The sequence below is a fragment of the Phascolarctos cinereus genome, unplaced genomic scaffold, assembly GCF_003287225.1.
Source record: "Phascolarctos cinereus isolate Bilbo 61053 unplaced genomic scaffold, phaCin_HiC Scaffold_726;HRSCAF=1367, whole genome shotgun sequence".
NCBI classification, from domain to species: domain Eukaryota; kingdom Metazoa; phylum Chordata; class Mammalia; order Diprotodontia; family Phascolarctidae; genus Phascolarctos; species Phascolarctos cinereus.
Window position 1 is genome coordinate 386,102,213 of NW_027556098.1, and position 19,264 is coordinate 386,121,476.

Consider the following 19,264-nt stretch of genomic DNA (forward strand, 5'->3'; position numbering starts at 1 on the left):
TTAATAAAAACTCTCTTGACCAGCAGGGAGCCTCTCTAATTCAGTTTCTGACTTCCCTGATTGTGTTTTATATGCCAAGAAACTGTCTGCAGATCTCTCCATTTTTCTCACTTGAACTGGTCACAGAATTCTATTAACCCCAAGCATTTTCTGGATCATCCTAATTGTTTTCATAAACTCCCAAGTTAGTTTTTCCACTTTCCTTCTTCTATTATGATTTACTAGCCTAACAAAACCCATTCACAGGTCATAAATACTACAAGGGAAAAAGTTATAGAGCTCAGCTTGGGTCATAGGCTCAAGGAATTGTAATAATAACAACAAATAACTAGCATCTATATTGTGCATTAAAGTTTGCAAAGGGCTTTACAAATCTTATCTCATTTTATCCTTGCAACAACCCTGGGACCCTAATTTTATGGATGAGGAAACTGAGGCAAACAGAAGTTAAGTGACTTGCCTAGGGTCACACAGCTAGTAAGTGTCTGAGGCCAAATCTGAATTTAGGTCTTCCTGACTCCAGATCCAGTATTCTATCCACTGTACCATCTAATTGCCTCTGTATCTTATAAAGAGACTTTATACATGAAGAAAGTGAAGCCTAGAGAGGTTCAGTGATTTTTCCCGGGACCACAGAGCTAGTAGGTGTCAGAGGGCAAGATCTGAACCCAGTTCTCTCTGACAAGAAGTTCAGCATTCTATCCACTATGCCATGAGGCCAGGGATTCAGTACTTCCTAGCTGTGTGACCTAGCTAAGTCATTGCAGCTAAGCCTCAATCCTTATCTGTGAAATGGGGACAATGAGCCCTACCTGTACTACCTACTTCATAGAGTTGTTGTGCTTTGTAAATTTTAAGAGTCCTGGAAAAATATGAGTTCTTCGAACTGATGCAAAGTAAAATGAGCAGAACCAGGGAAACATTGTACACAGTATCAGCAACATTGTGTCATGATCAACCATTGAATGACTCAGCTCTTCTAAGCAACACAATGATCTAAGACAAGAGCAAAAGATCCACTGTCTATATCCTGATAAGGAACTGATGGATGCAGATGGAATGCATTTTTTTCACTTACTTTATTCTTCCTTGTGTGTTTTTTAAATATGTTTCTTCTTTCACAACTGTGACTAATATGGAAGCATTTTACATGTTAGCACTTGTATAAACTACATCAAACTGTTTACCATTTTCAGAAGAAGGGAGGGAAGGGGAAGGAGGGAGAAAAAATTGGAACTCAAAATCTTGTAAACATGAATGCTAAAAATTTTCTTGAGATATAACTGGGGGAAAATACTGTTTTTAAAAATAAAAAGAAAAGAAACAAATATGAGTTTTTAGTATTTCTAAGAAAGGCAGTGAAGGGTAATGGAAAGTACCCTGGAGATGGTTTCAAATTTGGCTTTGATAATTACCAGCTGTGTGATCAGAGGCAAGACCCTTTACTGCCCTGAGTCTGTGTTTGAATCTGTAGAATGGGAATGATATTTGTACCACCAACTTCACAGGGCTTTTGTGAGGACGATACTTTATAAACCAGAGCTTGGTATACAATTATTGTTATTCTCTTTCTTCTCATTTTCCAAGATGGCGGGCAGGAGGGTGGGCCAGATCTTCATCATTTTTGTGTCATGGGCTCTCTTGTCAGTCTCATGAAGCCTGTAGCCCCCTTCTCAGAATAACGTTTTAAATTCATAAAATAAAATGCATAGAACTCCCCAGGAAACCAATTATATTGAAATACAATGACTAAATATAGATCTTTTTTTAAACTTTACTGACCCCAGGCTAGAACCCCTGCTCCCCAAGGCCTTTGTCCAGCTCAGCCAATATTGTCCAAAGGGCCCTCTAAAGTTCTATGTTCTCTGTTTTTAGAAAATGCATTCTCATGATTGACCCATGTGCTAATTAATGTCATTAGCACTTAGCTCCAATGGCTTCTTAGCTTTTCTGGACCAGATGATCTCTAAAAATGCAATCCTAGGATCTTAATATAGAAGGTCTGAAAGGGACATCAATACAATCCCTTCATTTTCCAGATGAGGAAAATGAGGCCCAAGCATGTATATATGTAATAAAATAACAAAACAAACAGCAACAAAAATATATGTAACAAAGATGTATATATTACACATATACACATGCATATATGTACACACCTGTGTATATACATATATGTATATATGCATACACATACACACACAGTTAAGTAGCAGAGCAAGGATTCCAACCCAGAGCCTCTAAGTCCAAAACCAATGTCCTTTCTTGTGTACTACAAAGCCTATACAGCTCACTTGGTTGAGTAGTTCAGAACAGAGGTGGTACTACATACAAAACAATTTTTTTATTATTTAAAAAAAGAACTCAGTTGCACAATTTTTAGAAGAAATCTTTTTAAAACATCAGACATCTTCTATACCCTTTTGGTAATGATATATTTTTTTCCCAATGGTACAAGAGAAAGGGGACCAGTACCCGTCCACTGTGGGAAGCCTGGCAGACCTTTGGCCCTCAAAGAACTGAGAGCTTCATCGGCTTTCCAAGACCAGCCACTGGGTTCCAGGCCCCTGAAACATTTTGTGTTGCTGCTCAGTCAACCTGGTGACAATACAATCCCTTGTACGGTCCTGTTAATGTTTCAAAATGCTTGAGAAGGCAGAGACATTTTCTTTTTCTTGTTGAAACAAACAAACAAAAAACCACATTTCTATTGGGAGAAGGAAAACACATACAAACACTCAAAGACAAAAAAATAAAAATAAAAATAAAAATACTTTTCCTTTCCTAGATGGAAAGAGGAGTGTTTCTTGCTAATAACTCAGGATTGCGAAGGGACGCTATTGAAGATAGATAACAGGCGCTCTTAACTTAAAATGAGAAGTAGAGATGTCTAAGACGCGTCTCTCAGATCTCTCCTCTCCCGCTATGTAAGGTTTTATGGAATGTCAATCTGGCTTAGCACTTCCGATCCCCTTCTTGACCTCTGCCCTGCCTTCCCACCGAAGTTAATATGATACACACATATATACATATGGGGTCCATCAGTTTTAAAACTCTAAGCCATTCCAGCCCATTTGGAGTCTCTTGGCAAAACAGTGCCCAAACCAGCCTCGCCCCACATCATTGGGAACTCAGTTTGGCTGCCTGGTATCTGCTGCTGGTTTTTCTTGGACCTCGTCATACTGTGGAGGAGGAGTCAAAGGTTCTATCGTGGGAGGGGGCAGGTTCCCTTCTGGCAGGTTAATTCGAAAATCCTTCAAGTGAAGCTTTTCTGACTTAATCCTTCGGACTTTCAAAGGCTTCAGGCGTTTTGCCAGCCTAGAGTTCTGTCTGTCTGGTGGGTGGGTCTCCATGGCAGCCTGGGCTGTGGTGGGAGTTGCCTCGTCCAGCCCCGTCAGTGACTCGTAGGAGGGGAGAGACACGTTCATCCCAGGGTTTTGTTCCAATTCTCTCACCTCCGAGTAGTTGGTGTTCATCACTTCCTCGTAGCTGGGGACATAATATCTTGAGTGGGACTCCTCCTCCTCCTCTTGGCTGTAATATATCAAATACAAGGCATCCCATTAGCTCAGACCAACAGAGAAATGGAGGTGACAAAGCTTAGCACTGGACTCTCAATATCTCAAGGGAATGTAAGGTAGGGGCAGTGCGTCCAATGACACGCTCAGTGACAAATTCATCAGTAAAACTAAATATTAATATGAACTCTTTCCCCTTCCTTCTCCCCTAATACCAAACCTGCAGTTCGGAAAGGCAGCTTCCCTGGGAAAGGTTTATCGTTCACTGGCTTACCTGTCTTCTTCCTGGGACTGAGCTCCGACAGCCGCATCATGCTGGATTCTGGCTATCTCCTCCTCCCCCTGCCTTTGCTTCCTCTTGTCCCGGATACTCAAGCAGATGGAAAGGAGCAGGAGCATGATCCCGGCCCCCACCAGCACATAGGCCACAGAGAATGTCTTGCTCTTGAGGATCCCCCCACCAGGGCTGCTGCTGTTCCCATGCACTGACGGTTTGTCTGAGTGGCTAAATCCCGGGACAAGATTCCACACTGCCATGATGATCCCCAGCACCAGCATCCCTAGTCCAATGGCGGTCAGGGCATAGTGGGAGCCGTTGGCCTTGGACTGGGCCATCATCGCCACAAACACTGAGCAGGAAGGAGCTGATGGGCGTATTTGTTTATAAAGTAAGGCAAAAGAACTCTGTTGGTTGCTTTCAAGAGATCACATCAAGCATCCTCCAACCAAATCCTGAACTTCTCCTCTGGGATACTGTCACCAAAAGATCTGAAAAGAAGGCACAGATGGGGAAGAGGGAAATTAATTCAGATCCCAAAGTACTTCACATTCTTCTCATCCCTCCATCATATTCTAATTTGTATTAAATGTATCTGGGTATAGATTTTATTCTTTCCCCATTAGACTATAAATAAACTCCCTGATGGCAAGAAAAAGGGTCTTATCAAAACTTCTGTAGAAAGCCTTTCCTGGTCCTCCTAGGTGTTTCCCCTCTAAGGTTACTCTCTCCACACACACACACACACACACACGTATGTACATACACATATACACATAGCTAGATCTCTTTCTCTATATATGTATACACATACAAGTATATGTGTGTACATGTACATATACACATAGATATACATATACATACATATATACACATAGCTAGACCTCTATGTATACACATATACATGTATATATGTATATACACACATGCATATGCATGTACATACATATATACACAGTTAGATCTTTCTCCCTTCTTCCTCCCTCTCTCTCTTTCTGTCAGTGGGCACTGCCCTAGGTCAGCCTGATGACATGAAAACATTTACCCCGCCCCTCCCAAATGGGGGCACAGTCTCTTCTTGCACGTGCACATACTAATCCCCTGCAGAGAGTGGGTTCAAACTCAAGAGTTCAAAGATGCTGTAACCTCTCAGTGCCCTGGCACCCTGAGACCACGTGCTCTAGGATTGTTTCTGGTCTGTTCTCTAAGATCACCTTCCATCTGTCTATCTCTGTGTATCTTGTGTATACATGTTCATGTAAGTTTCACAAGGGCAGGGAATTTTTCCCTTTTTCTTGGTGGGTTGAGGAGGTAGATAGGGGGAGCCAGGAACACGGCAGGTCAAGTTTAAACCTTTGTCTCCTATTTGGCTGTGTGACTGTGGGCCAATCACTGAATTTCTAAGTGCGCTTGGCAGCTCTCTAAGCTGGGGCTCTCCACCATTTTTGTGGGTGTCCAGGATACCCTTTTGCAGTATCTGGTGATGCCTATGGTCCTCTCTTCAGAATCATATTTTTAAATGCATAAAATAAAATGTAAATAGGAAGGAAATCAATTATGTTGAGATCTGGATGTAACTTTTTTCTCATCCAAGGTCACAGCCCCCCTGAAATCAAGGGGCCCATAAACCCCAGGTTGAGAACCTTGCTCCAAGATGCAGAGAAGGTACCGACCTTTATTGGCAGAAGGTCCTCACTGTTAACTCCTCACACCAAAGAATCTGCAACACTCAGCACAGGGCCTGACACAGGCTAAGTGCTTAATAAAAGCTTGTTGACTGGTTGGTTTGTATTGGTAGCGTTTTCTCATTGAAAGATCTCTGTGCAAGTGAAATCAGGTCAAGCCTTCGCCCTACTTCTATGGGGAAAAGAACAATAACTAAACATTAACAAAAGGTAATGTGGTGTAGAGGAATTGAGAAGGAGAGGATGGGTTCAATTACTGGCTTTGTTGCTTACTACTTGGATCAGTTACTTAGCAATTCTGTGCCTCAGTTTCCTCACCTGTTAAATGAGGGGAGTGAACTCAATGGTCTGTAAGATTTTGGGTTTCTTTTTTCCCAGTTCTAATGGTATGATTCTATGACCGTATCATCCTGTCACTTTAAGACTACATATATCGCCTCACTTGGGCCTGCCTCAGGAGAACCGTGGCAGGCAGGGGCTGTTATCCTGATTTTACAGATGAGGAAACTGAGGCACAGAGAGCTTATTAAGTAAGGCTCCCTGAATCACTTCAGTCACAGTGAGTTCAAGGAAGAACATGCAAGTCATACACTTGGTCAAATGGAAAGTATGACAGAAATGTTATTAAGTCTTCTTTGCTTGCTGCTCTGGCTTGAAGTACCCCATCACCCTGAAGCACCCTGGTGACGTTGAACCTCTCAGAGTCTCTGTGGGCAAGTTCTTAGGTCACGGGCATGCAGAGGCAGCCTCTCCAGCTTGCGCCGAGCTCAGGCTCTGATGGCAGGGCCTCCAATAGCCAGAGGCACCTGCATAGCCCATGAGGCATCAGAGAATGACCCAAGCAGCGTATCATCATGATTGTTCCAACAAGGGGCTGGTTGGAAATGCAGCTCCTAGGTCTCTGCCTGGTCACATATCAGGAGGCTGAGATGCGGATCTGAGTCACCCTTTAAAAGCCTGACTTGTTATTCTGCCTCCACCCCAAAACTACATCTTTCCCTTCCAGAGGTCAGAGAGACTGGGCTTGGCAAGGTATCATGGCATTTGATGGGCTCCGGTTCATCTCAGGTAGTCTCTATGGGGTGGCTGGCAATATGAAGCCAAGCATGGCAGATCCATTAATGACGGTGCCCTCATCCTCGGCTCTCCTCTGACCTCTAAGACTGGAAGGCCACGGACTTAGAGCCAGAAGGGCCATCCACTCCAACCCCCTCATTTTACAGATGAGCAAACTAAGCCTAGAGTGGCAATGTGACCGGTGAGTCAGTCAACAAGCATCTATTAAACACGTATTATGTGTTGGCTGTCTTCCACGCCTGGACTGCTCTCACTCCTCATCTCTGCCCATTGTCTCCCCTGGCTTCCTTTAAGTCCCAATCAAAGTCTTACCTCTACGGGAAGCCTTCTCCAACCCCTCTTAATTCTAGTGCTTGGTCAAGTCACTTAAATTTGTTTCAGCCTCAGTTTCCTCATTTGTAAAATGGGGATGATAGCCCCTACTGTGAAGACCAAATGAGGTAACATTTGTAAAGTGCTTTGCAGACCTTAAAGTGCCAGGGATTATTATTATTGTTATTGATAACCATTATTATAGATAATAATTATAGATTATTACTATTGACAATAATGTTCATTATTATTAACCATAATCAATTATTATTATTGAGAATATTCTAATGATGATGATTATTGATAATGATAATCATTACTGTTGTTTTTGATAATCATCATCATCATTATTATTTTGTATACCTCTGATTGTTAAGAAGGTTCTCTCTTTCTCTGCTTTCCGGGGGCCAAAAAGAAAATCTATTCTCTCTTCAGAGAATGAGATAATATTTGTGAAATACTTAGGACACAGTTGGTGCTTAATAAATGCTTGTTCCCTTTCTTCTCCTTCTAAGCGACAGCCTTCCAAATACTAGAAGACAATTATCCTTTCTTCTCCTAGATGAAAATCTCTAGTTTCTTCAATTGCTCATTCTATGGCACCATGCTAGTGTAGACTGGGGGAAGCTTCTCTACTACATCCACTCACTGGTCCTAATTTGACCCTCTGGAGCCAAGCAGAAGTGCAGTCTCTCTTCCTATGATTGTCTTCAAATGTTTGAATAGCTGTTATCATGACCCTACTATGACTTTTCCACATTAAAACACAGCCATTTCTCTAGAATTATCCTCTCACAGTTCTGGTCACCCTCCTCTGGACAGACTCCGGTTTGTTAATTTCAACAACGCTCCCACTTACTAGATACTGGTCATTGCCCAAATAGAATGGGTACCCCTTGAGGGAAGGGACTTTGCTTACCACAGTGCCTGGCAAAATAGTAGGGCTTAATAAACGCTTGATGGATGGATAAAAAAATTTGGTCTAATAAAAAAAAAAGCATTTATTAAACACCTACTATGTGTTTGAAATCAGAGACTGTTTCAACTTTGTGTCCCCAGGGTCTCCCACAGTGCCCAGCCCATAGCAGGCACTTAATAAGTGTTGGTTGATTCATAGATTGATTTTCAAATGCTAGGGATACAAACACAAAAGGAAAGTCAGTCTCTGCTCTCAAGGTATTGAAGGTAGGGGTCCCAGGGAGGAAAGGGGGAGGGAAGAGAGCACTAACAAGTAAAGAAATCAGAGAAGGTTCATTGCCAAGCTGAATGCAGAGAAGAAATCGAAGGATTGTAAGAGACTTGTGTTGAGAAAGGATTGTACTCCAGCCTAGCGGGACAACTTGTTCTAAGAAATCCCAGGAGCATCGGAGCCTATATCTAGCACTGGAAGGGGCCCCAAAGGCCATCTAGCACATCCCCTCATTTTTGTTGTTTTTCAGTCATGTCTGACTCTCCATGACCCCGTTTGAGGTTTTCTTGGCAGAGATACTGGGTTGGTTTGCCATTACCTTCTCCAGCTCATTTTACAGACGAGGAAACTGAGGCAAACAGGGTGAAGTGACTTGCCCAGGGTCACACAGCTAGGAAGTGTCTGAGGCCAGATCTGAACTCACGAAGAGGAGTCTTCCTGACTGCAGCCAGGTGCTCTATTCATTTTGCTACTTGGCTGCCCGTCACTTTACAGATGAGGAAGCTGAGATCCAGGGAAATTAAGACATTTGCTTGAGGTTAAATAGGGAGTAAATGGTAGACCCTGCCTTTGGGCTTCATACCCAAGTCCTCTGACTCCACAACCACAACGCTGCTCCTTCCAGGAAGCAGCCTTGCACCCCTACCCTGAGGTAAGCACCCGGTTCGATGCCTCATCAAACAGGCACTCAACAATATCTGTGGATGCAGAAGGAAGCCAAGCCCTCCTAGGCAACTCAGTTTGAGTCAGAAGACGGATGGAGCCCGGGGAAGGTAATGGTTCTCATCACCTCTGTCAACAGACCCGTACTGCACTGGAGTGCTTGGCACGGCCGTCATATTTTTAGCATCCCTGGGACAAATTTTTGGGCCCTAGATGGGCAAGGTCTTGCTTTTAATCCTACATCCCTCCCAGTCCTCAAAACAGGGATTACTTATCCTGCCATCTGAAACCCAATGCCACAGAGGCATTTTCTCATTAGATAATTATGGTGAATCAACACCCATCTTTCGGTTTAAAAATAGTTTTTTTAAAAGGTATTTTGAGCTATAATCTTTAAAGCTCAAAGTCCTACGGACCTAGCAAGGGGTCAGCACACACTATATCTGATCAATGCTTACTTATGCTATGACAAAACCATGGTTAGATATGTGCTAACCCTAAATTTGTGCTAAGTTCAGTAGAAAGTCCAAAAAAGCTACAATCTTTGTCCTCGTGGGATTTAAGGAGGGTTTCCTGATAGACTGTAAGGTCCATGAGGGCGTCTCACTTGTGTGTACTTGTATCCCCAGAGCACAGTGCCTGACACACAGTAGAAGCTTTATAAATGCTTGACTGCTTCATTGATTCAAGTGACTCTGTCCCCTCACACCCCGGCCCCTCTTGTGCTCCCCTCCATGGGGCAAAAGGAAAGGAGTCCAGACTGGCCACTGTACACACATATGGACATATCACTCCATTGCTTTCAATGCCGGTTCCCCAAACAGGTCCTGGAATGACTGAAAGCATGTGTGACCTCCCACCTCCCGCTGACACCTGAGACTGAGGTGGAAGGACCATCCATCGGAATCCATTCCACTGAAGTCTGCTTTTCCTGCTTTTCTCATCCTTGGGCTTGGTGGTGACATGCAGCACCCACTATAGCTACATTTTTCCTTCTGGGAAGGTTGGAAAGGGGCTAATTCTGTGTTCACAGGAAGGTGGAAGATGGTCACTTCCAAGAAGGACACCCTGGAGGAGCCCATCCTCCTTCCCATGGCTCCTGCACATAGAACAGTTTACAAGGTGCTCATTTCCCAACAATCCTTTGAGATGGCAGAGTGCAAAGATGATCATCCTATTTGGCAGTTGGAGAAACTGAGGCTCAGAGAGGTAGTTAAGTGACATGGCCATAGCCACATGGCTCTTAATGGTCAAAGCCAGCAGGCCCTGGACCCAGGACTTCCACCACACCAAACTTTCTCTTCACTCTTAGAGGCAGGATGGCATAATGGATAGCATGGAATTAGAGTCAAGAAGCCTTGGACTTAAATTATACTTCAGATACTTGCCAGGTGCGAGGTGGTGCAGTGGTTAGAGCTCTGGGCCTGGAGTCAGGAAGACTCATCTTCCCATATTCAAGTCTGGGCCTCATACACTTTCTAGCTGTGTGACCCTAGTCAAATCACTTAACCCTGTTTGCCTCAGTTTCCTCATCTGCAAAATGAACTGGAGAAGGAAATGGCAAACTACTCTGGTATCTTTGCCAAGAAAACCCCAAATGGGGTCAGGGAGAGTGACTGAACAACAAAACGCTTGCTAGCTATATGACCTTGGGCAATCCCACTTCTTTCAGACTCAGTTTCTTTATCTCTAAAGTGGAGATAATACTTACCTCATAGGACTGTGGTTCAAATGAGAGAATGGATACAAAATCTTTTGCAAACCTTAATGAACGATATACATGTCAGCTTTTGTGGGGAGAAGGGGAACAGAGCTATGATTTCTTTGGTTTAGGAAACTCCCTCTGTTATGGGATATCTAAATGTATTCACTAACATCTTTTTAAACAAAAATCTTATTTCATATTTTATTTTCTTCCACGTAAAAACAGTTTTAACATTCTTTTCTTTTTAAACTTTGAGTACCAAAATTTCTCCAAATCTCTCCTTGTCCCCTCCACTGAGAAGGCAAGCAATTTGACATAGGTTATACATGTATAGGCATGCAAAACACAGTTCCATGTAAGCCGTTCTGTGGAAGAAAACACAGAAAAAAAACCCCAAGAAAATAAAGGATAAATATGTATATATTTTTATTTTCAGGCAACTGGGGTTAAGTGACTTGCCCAGGGTCACAGAGCTAGTGTCAAGTGTTTGGTCTGAGGCTGGATTTGAACTCAGGTTTTCCTGACATCAGGGCCAGTGCTCTATCCACTGTGCCACCGAGTTGCCCCGGAAAAGTATCTTTGATCTGCATTCAGGCTCTACCAGTTCTTTCTCTGGAGATGGACAACACCTTTCACCATAAGCCCTACAGAATTGTTTTAGATCGTTTTATTACTGAGAATAGCTAAGCTATTCATAGTAGATTATCATACAATATTGCTGTTACTGTGTACAATGTTCTCCTGGTTCTGCTCATTTCACTTTGCTTCAGTTTGTGTCTTTCCAGGTTTTTCAAAGAGTATCCTGCTCATCATTTCTTAAAGCACAATAATATTCCATCACAACAATATACCACAGCTTGTTCATACATTCCCCGATTGATGGACATCCCCTCAATTTCCAATTCTTTGCCACTACTAAAAGAGCGGATATAAATGTTTTTGTACACACAGTTCCTTTTCCTTTTTGTTTTTTATCTCTTTGGGACACAGACCTAGTAATGGTATATTGCTTGGTCAAAGGTTTTATAGCCCTTTGGCCATAGTTTCAAATTGCTCTCCAGAATGGTTGAATCAGCATACAACTTCACCAACAGTGCATTAGTGTTTTAATTTTCCCACATTCCCTCCAATATTTGTCATTTTTTTGTCATATTAGTCAATCTGACAGGTGTGAGGTTGTTTTAATTTGCATTTCTTTCATCAATAGTGATTTAGAGCATTTTTTTATATGACTATAGATAGCTTTGATTACTTTGTCTAAAAACTGCCTGTTCATATCCTTTGACCATTTATCAATTGAGAAATGGCTTTTATTTCTATACATTTGACTCAATTTTCTATGTTTGAGAAATGAAGTCTTTATCAGAGAAACTCACTGTAAAAATTTTTTTTATAGTAATGATTACCAACTATGTATTTCCCTCCATCCTATTTTCCCCCTGTTTATCTACTTTCTCCTTTCACCTGTCCATTCTCCTCAAAATGTTTTGCTCTTGCCCTTTACCTCCTCCAAACTGCCCTGCTTTCTATTAACTCCTCTCTCCACCCTTTCTCTTATCCCCTTCCTTTCCTACTTTCCTATATGGTAAGATAGACTTCTACACCCACCTGAGTGTGTATGTTATTCCCTCTTTGAGTCAATTTGGATGAGAGTAAGGTTCATGTGCTCCCCTCCCCTGTAAAATCTCTTTCAGGCCTCTTTTATGTTGGATAATTTATCCCATTCTATCTCTCCCTTTCCCCTTTTCCCAGTACATTCTTCTTTCTCATACCTTAATTTTATTTTTTTTTAGATAATCATCCCATCACATTCAACTCACATCTCGGCTTTCTGTCTGTGTATACTCCTTCTAACTGTCTTAATAATGAGAAATTTTTAGAAGTTATAAATATCATTTTCCCATGTAGGAATATAAACAGTTCAATCTTATTGAATCCCTTATGATCTCTCTTTCCTCTTTCCTTTTTTGTGCTTCTTTTGCATCTAGTATTTGAAAGCCAGATTTTCTATTTAGCTCTGGTCTTTCATCAGGAACGCTTGAAACTCCTCTATTTCATTGAATATCCATTCCTCTCCCTCACCCCCCCCACCACCCCGCCCCTGCCCCGCCCCAAGGATTATACTCAAGTATTTCTGGGTAGGTGATTCTTGGTTGTAATCCTAGCTCTTTTGCCCTCTGGAATATCATATTCCAAGCCCTTCAATTCTTTAATGTAGAAGCTGCTAAATCTTGTGTTATCCTGACTGTGGCTCCATGATATTGGAACTGTTTCTTTTTGGCTGCTTGCAGTATTTTCTCCTTGATCTGGGAGGTCTGGAATTTGGCTATAATATTCCTGGAAGTTTTCATTTTGGGATCTCTTTCAAGAGATTGTTCAGTGGATTCTTCCAATTTCTATTTTGCCCTGTAGTTCTAGAATATCAGGGCAGTTTTCCTTGATAATTTCTTGAAAGATGATGTCTAGGCTCTTGTTTTAATCAGGTAGTCCAATAATTCTTAGATTATTTCTCCTGAATCTATTTTCCAGGTCAGTTGTTTTTCCAATGAGATATTTCACATTTTCTTCTATTTTTTTTCATTTCTTTGATTTTGTTTGACTGTTTCTTTTTTTTTTTTAGTTTTTTTTTCTTTTTTAGGCAATTGGGGTTAAGTGACTTGTCCAGGTCACACTGCTAGTGTCAAGTGTTTGGTCTGAGGCCAGATCTGAACTCAGGTCCTCCTGACTTCGGGGCTGGTGCTCTATCCACTGCGCCACCTAGCTCCCCCTGTTTGATTGCTTCTTGTCATTGGCTTCCATTTGCCCAATTCTAACTTTTAAGGAATTATTTTCTTCAATGAGCTTTTGTACCTCCTTTTCCATTTGGTCAATTCTACTTTTTTTAAGGAGTTCTCTTCAGTGAATTTTTGCACCTATTTTACCATTTGGCTTATTCTGTTTTTTAAGGTGTTATTTTCTTCAGTATTTTTTTTTGTGCCTCCTTTACTAAGCTGTCGACTCTTTTTTCATTATTTTCTTGCGTCACTCTCATTTCTCTTCCCAATTTTTCCTCCATCTCTTAACTGATTTTTAAAATCCTTCTTGAGATCTTCCATGGCCTGAGACCAATTCATTATTTTTCTCTGAGGTTTTGGATGAAACAATTTTGCCTTTGTTGTCTTCTTCTGAGTATGTGTTTTGGTCTTTCTTGTCACTGTAGTAACTTTCTATGGTCAGATGTTTTCCCTGTTGTTCGCTCATTTTCCGGCCCATTTCTTGACTTTTAACTATGCTAAAGTGGGGCTCTGCTTCCCAAGTGGAGGGCGCCCTGTCCCAAGCTTTAGTTTTTTGTGGGCAGCTCTTTTCAGAGGTGATTCTGGGGGCCTGGAAGGTTCTGGCTCTTCCAAGGCGGTATGATCTAGGGAGAGGTGTGTTCACTCCTCTCCTGTACTGGGCACTGGTTTGTGGGACTATGATTGTGGCCACAAGCTCTGCTGCACTAGTGCTCCTCCTCGCACTGGCACTAAGTCCCAGGACTGCACCCCAGATCCAAGTAGAGGCAATGCAATACAGTCCTGCCCCTGGTACAAGCAAAGGGACCCGTGTAAATCTTCTTCTGACCTACTGTCTGATCTCCTCACTGTCTGTGGACTAAAAGGTCTGGAAACCGCCACTGCTGCCAATGATTCAGTCACCCGATGTCTGCTCCTGGTTTAGTGGGGACTTAGCTGGACGTTGCGCCTCTCCCACCCTGGGGCAACAGACCTTTCCTGCTAAGTTATCTCAGGCTGGAAATCTGTTTCACTCCATCTTTTTGTGGGTTCTGCTGCTCTAGAATTTGTTTAGTGTCATTATTTAAAGGTTGGGGTTTTTTTTTTTGGCAATGGGGTTAAGTGACTTGCCCAGGGTCACACAGCTAGTTAAGTGTTATGTGTCTGAGGCTGGATTTGAACTCAGGTCTTCCTGACTTCAGGGCCGGTGCTCTATCCACTGTGCCACCTAGCTGCCCCTATTTAAAGGTTATTTGGAGGAGTTTGAGGGAGAGCTCGGGTGAGGCCCTGCGTTTATTCCGCCATCTTGGCTCCACCTCTCCATATTGTCTGTAAGAGTTCCCTGGGTCACTAAGAGTGACTTGTCCAAGGTTACAGGGCCTGTATGGGTTCAGAGGCTGGATTTGAACTCAAGTCTTCCCAACTCCCAGGGAGTTGTGGGAGGCAGTGTGTGACAGTAGGACAAGGACTGGCTTTGAAACCAGGGGACCTGAGTTCAAATTTCAGCTCTGCAACTTGTACTTAGGACCAAACTAGGCCTCATTCTCCTTCTCTATAAAATAAGGAGCCTGGACTAGATGGTCAGTCCTTTAGTTTTGGGCCCCTTCCAGCTCTCCAGCTATGATCCTCTGAGCCAATTAATCAATCAGCATTTATTAAGCATGTGGTGGCACCATAGTACGCAAAGTGCTGGATATGGAGTCAGGAAGACCTGAGTTCAAATCCAGCCTCAGATACTTACTAGCTGTCTGATCCTGGTCAAGTCATTCAACCTCTGTCTGCCTCAGTGTCTTCAACTCTAATACAAGGATCATAATAACACATCTCCCAGGTTGTCATAAGGATCAAATGAAAATATCTGTAAAGTGCTCAGAACAGTGCCGGGCATATAGTAAGTGCTTAATAAATGTTTGTTCCCTTCCCCTCTTACTACGTTTTGGGCATTGTGTTAAGTATTAGGGATATTAATGGGCAAAAACATGAATATTTCACCCTGCTGACACCGTGTGACCCACTCAAAGAGAAAAATGTTGCCCAACAGAGCCTGGTACCTACCAGATGTCACCAGAAGGGATTCAGGGGACACCTGCCAACAGCCCTTCATGCTAAAGTCTTGGGTTCAAGATTCGCCTGCAATAAAGCACACAGAACCAGATGTCTTAGTCAAGGGATGAGGAGCCCCATCTTAAGTGTATATTAAGAGGCTGCTGTTTGCCTGGTGGTCTCCCAGCGTTATCTCAGATATAGCAGATGAAGAATGCAGTAGGAAAGTATAGGGCAGGGCTTCGGGGGGCACACTGAAGGAAGGAACAGTGACCTTTGGTGCAGGTGGTTAAGGGGCCCTAAAAGAACAAAGGATCAGGCTCAGCCAGAGATCCCAACATACAAATCATGTAACTATATACAAATACGATCATAAAACACCCTGGGCCAAGTGCCCAGAATAAACGCAAACCCCATTCTCACCCATCCAAGGCAAGAACCAGAATCCCAAGTGGTAAGACACAGACTGTGAACATTCCCAGGAAGGCATGACATCCCCCAGAATGGGAATGCAGCAGAGGAAGCAGTTAATGTAAACCCTGTTGGGTGTTCCAGTCCCCCACTTTTACTGGATTTTTGCAACCTGGCCCTGCATTAAGTCTCCTGGAAACACTGAGAACAGTGAAAGCTTTCCTAGTGGTGAGAAAATGCAGGCCTGGGGCCGAGCCCAGGGAACACATTCAGCATGGCTTGCATCCAAACCTGAAAAACTTCTAGAGTGTCTAAAGCTGGCCCTTAGAGTGGAAAACAACGAAGGGGAGCTCAGAAGAGCCCATCAGAAAAGAGAGACTGTTTGGGTGGGGAAGGCCTCGGGAAATCGCCAGACAAGGAAACTGAGGCATAGGGAGACCCTATCACATAGGCAGTAAGCTAGACTTTCCAAATCCAGTACTCTCTCTCTCTCATTTTACATGAGAAAATGAAGGCTCAGAGCATGAAAAATACTTTCATAGGATTGTAAGATCATAGGCTTAGAGTTGTAAGGGACTTTAAAGTTATCAAGTCCAAACACCTAATTTTACAGATGAGGAAACTGAGACCTCAAGATGCGAAGTGAATTAAGATCACAGATTTAGAGCTGGAGAAGACCTTTAAGGTCACCAAGACCAGGCCCCTCGTTTTACAAACTCAGAGAGGCAAAGAAGCAACTTGTCAAAAGTTACACAGGTAGTGACAGATTCAGGATTTGAATCTAGGTCCTCTGGCTTCCAATCCAGAGAGACTAAGATATCACAGCACATACTGGGACCCAGACTCTCCTTCCTCTCAGTTCAGTCTTTTCTCCACTGTGGACCAGATTTGTTCCTGACACTGGAAACTGGTTTCTAAAACACCCAGGCATCCTGGAGATGAGCACAGAGCTAGGTGTCTGGCAATGCTATCAGCTCCCATAACAAAGAGACTTCTTAACTGTTCTATTAAACACACCTCTGCCTGCCAGGCTGCATAATTGGGAATGACACCCCTTGCATTTGGTTGGAAAGAAATTGACTGTTCTACATTCATACAAAGGAGGAATTCACAGGGGCCTGGGACCTGCCAAGTTTCAACCCACAAACACTTTTGTCCCCAAGTCCCAGGTCCATGCAAAGCAGGGACTCAGAATGAATGCTCAGTGCTGGCCAGAACTATCTCATGGCAAGGTTCAGCTCACATCCAGACAGATCACAGGTCACAGGGATGGAGGATTCTGTTTCAGAGAAACAATGAGGGACCTTGCAACCAGTGCGTGGGAGGGGGTGGGGACAGGGACCTCAGAAAATATGTAATCAGTGAGTCAGAATGGCAACTGAATGGGGAGGGGGGATCACTCTGGGTAGAGGGTAGCAGGGGAAAGGACAAATTAAGCAAATAGTTCTGTAAGGCAAGACACCTGCACTTAGATGGTCTCATTCCCCACAGATGACCCATAGGGCTAAGCAAAGAGGCTTAGATCATCCATGCTCTGTCAATCAGAGAAAGCAATTCTCTGACCTTGCTGAGTAGCTAGAGCTACACAAGTGGGTGACATCATGAGTGGGGAAGAAATGACAATCTGTAAAAAAAAAAAGATGGATGACATCATTTCATGGCTACAAGGGACCTTAAAATATAGAATGGCAGAGGAGCAGGAAATCTTAAGACACAGAATAGCAAGCTTGGGGAGATCCTGGAACAAAGAATGTCAGGGCTGGGGAGGACCTTAGAATATAGAATGTCGGATTTCACGGAAACCCAAAATTGGAATCTAAGGGGTTGCCCCCTCCCTGCTGGAGAAAAGCTCAACAAGTAATGAAATACAAATGTAAAGGAATAGGGGCGGCTAGGTGGCACAGCAGATAGAGCACTGGCCCTGGAGTCAGGAGAACTGAGTTCAAATCTGGCCTCAGACACTTGACACTTAACTAGCTGTGTGACCCTAGGCAAGTCACTTAACCCCATTGCCTAGCCAAAAAAAAAAAAAAGGTAAAGGAATACTACTGTGCCATAAGAAATGATATAGTTTCAGTGGAAACGAGGAAGATTTCTATGATCTGATGCAGAGGAAAGGGAACAGAATTAAGAGAATAATTTATACAATGATGACAACATTATGGAGAAAAGTAACTGGAAAAGATTTTAGAACTCTGAGCAATGCAATGACAAGCCATCAGTCCAGAAGACTGAAGATGGCTCACTCCCTTCACCTCCCACCAGAAAGGTGATGACATCAAGGTGTTGAGTGAGGCATGTTTTCAGCCATAGTCAACATGGAAATTTATTTTGCTGGATTAGACATGTGTAGGATGAGGGTTTTATTGTAAATATGTGTTAAAAATTAATAAATGTACTTAAAAAAAATACCCTAGAATGGCAGAGCTGGGAGGGCTTTAAGATACAGATTATCAGAGTTGGGAGAGATCTTGGAACATCTATAGCATGTTAGAGATGAGAAGGCTCTTAGAAACCATCTGCTCCGCCACTTTCATTTGAAAGAGGCATCTCAGATAACAGAGGTCACTTTGGGCAAGGTCACAGCTAGGTAGTAAAGTGACCAGTCCTTAGACTTTCTGGTTTCCATTCAATGGTCCTTCTGTGATCCTCCATCTCTGACTTATTAACTAATAGGAAGCTGAGAATGAAAGTTTTTTTTAAAAGCCTCATTGACATTTTTTATCTTCACATCACCTTCACTTCTAAATATATGTCTCCTCCATCCCTCACCTACTGAGCTTGTAATAAAGAAAACAGAAAGAGGAAAAAAGGTTTAATAAAAACCAATGGATATGTCAATTAAGTTTGATAGCTTATGTAATATTCCATACTCCATCTCTGCAAAGACTAGGAACGTAACTTTCAGTGGTTTCATGTCGGATAAATTCTAGCAGTTTCCATGTCTATGACATGTTGGTGGCAGCTAGGTGATGCCAGGGAGAGAGACCTGGAGTCAGGAAGGCTTGAGTTCAAATTCAGCCTCAGCCCTGACATATCACAAATACAGACCTCAAAATATACCGTATGAAGATCTCAAACAATAAGCTGCCAGAACCCACTAGTGCATTATCTCAGACTGAACTGTTGCCAACAATCGCCAGGGGAAAAATCCACGTGAACAACATTTAACAGATGTCATCATACCAAATACTCATCATCTCCAAGCTACATAGAACAAAAAGCTTTCCAAAAATACAGAGATCTAGCAGAAGAAATAGCAACTTTAAGGAACCAGCTAGGACGAAACACATATCATCCCGACTGTCCTGTCTGCTAATGCGGTTGTCCCAAGGATGCTTTCAGAGACCCTACAGAGAGATGAGCAAATACATTTAGCTGCAGTATAGGCTACATAATGTTAAATATATAAAAATAATATCAGGCTAGTGATTTGTTCTATGATTGTTTCTATTTGATTTTCATTGAACAAAGTGAGATGAATGAAATAATAGTAATGATAATAGGGATAGGATCTGTGATTGCACTGACACAGGGAACTCCCTGATGAAGAAATTCCTTCCACTACAGCAAGTTTAATGATTTCTCTGCTCTCTCTCTCTCCCCACATATAAAATGTGTATATGCATACCTA

General features: G+C 42.7%; 1 protein-coding gene across 3 annotated transcripts in view; it reads right to left on the minus strand.

Moving 5' to 3' along the window:
* Window positions 1-2,325: 2,325 nt before the first annotated feature.
* Window positions 2,326-19,264, minus strand: part of TMEM51 (transmembrane protein 51) — a 74,735-nt gene continuing 57,796 nt past the window's right edge. For all 3 annotated transcript variants that reach the window (XM_020973412.2, XM_020973402.2, XM_020973408.2), the window contains 3 exons: window positions 15,232-15,306; window positions 3,793-4,286; window positions 2,326-3,534 (listed from right to left, as the gene is read on the minus strand). In XM_020973412.2, the coding sequence (XP_020829071.1) occupies window positions 3,132-3,534; window positions 3,793-4,136 (747 nt within the window). In that variant the 5' untranslated portion in view covers window positions 4,137-4,286; window positions 15,232-15,306 and the 3' untranslated portion in view covers window positions 2,326-3,131. The remainder of the gene's footprint in view (window positions 3,535-3,792; window positions 4,287-15,231; window positions 15,307-19,264) is intronic.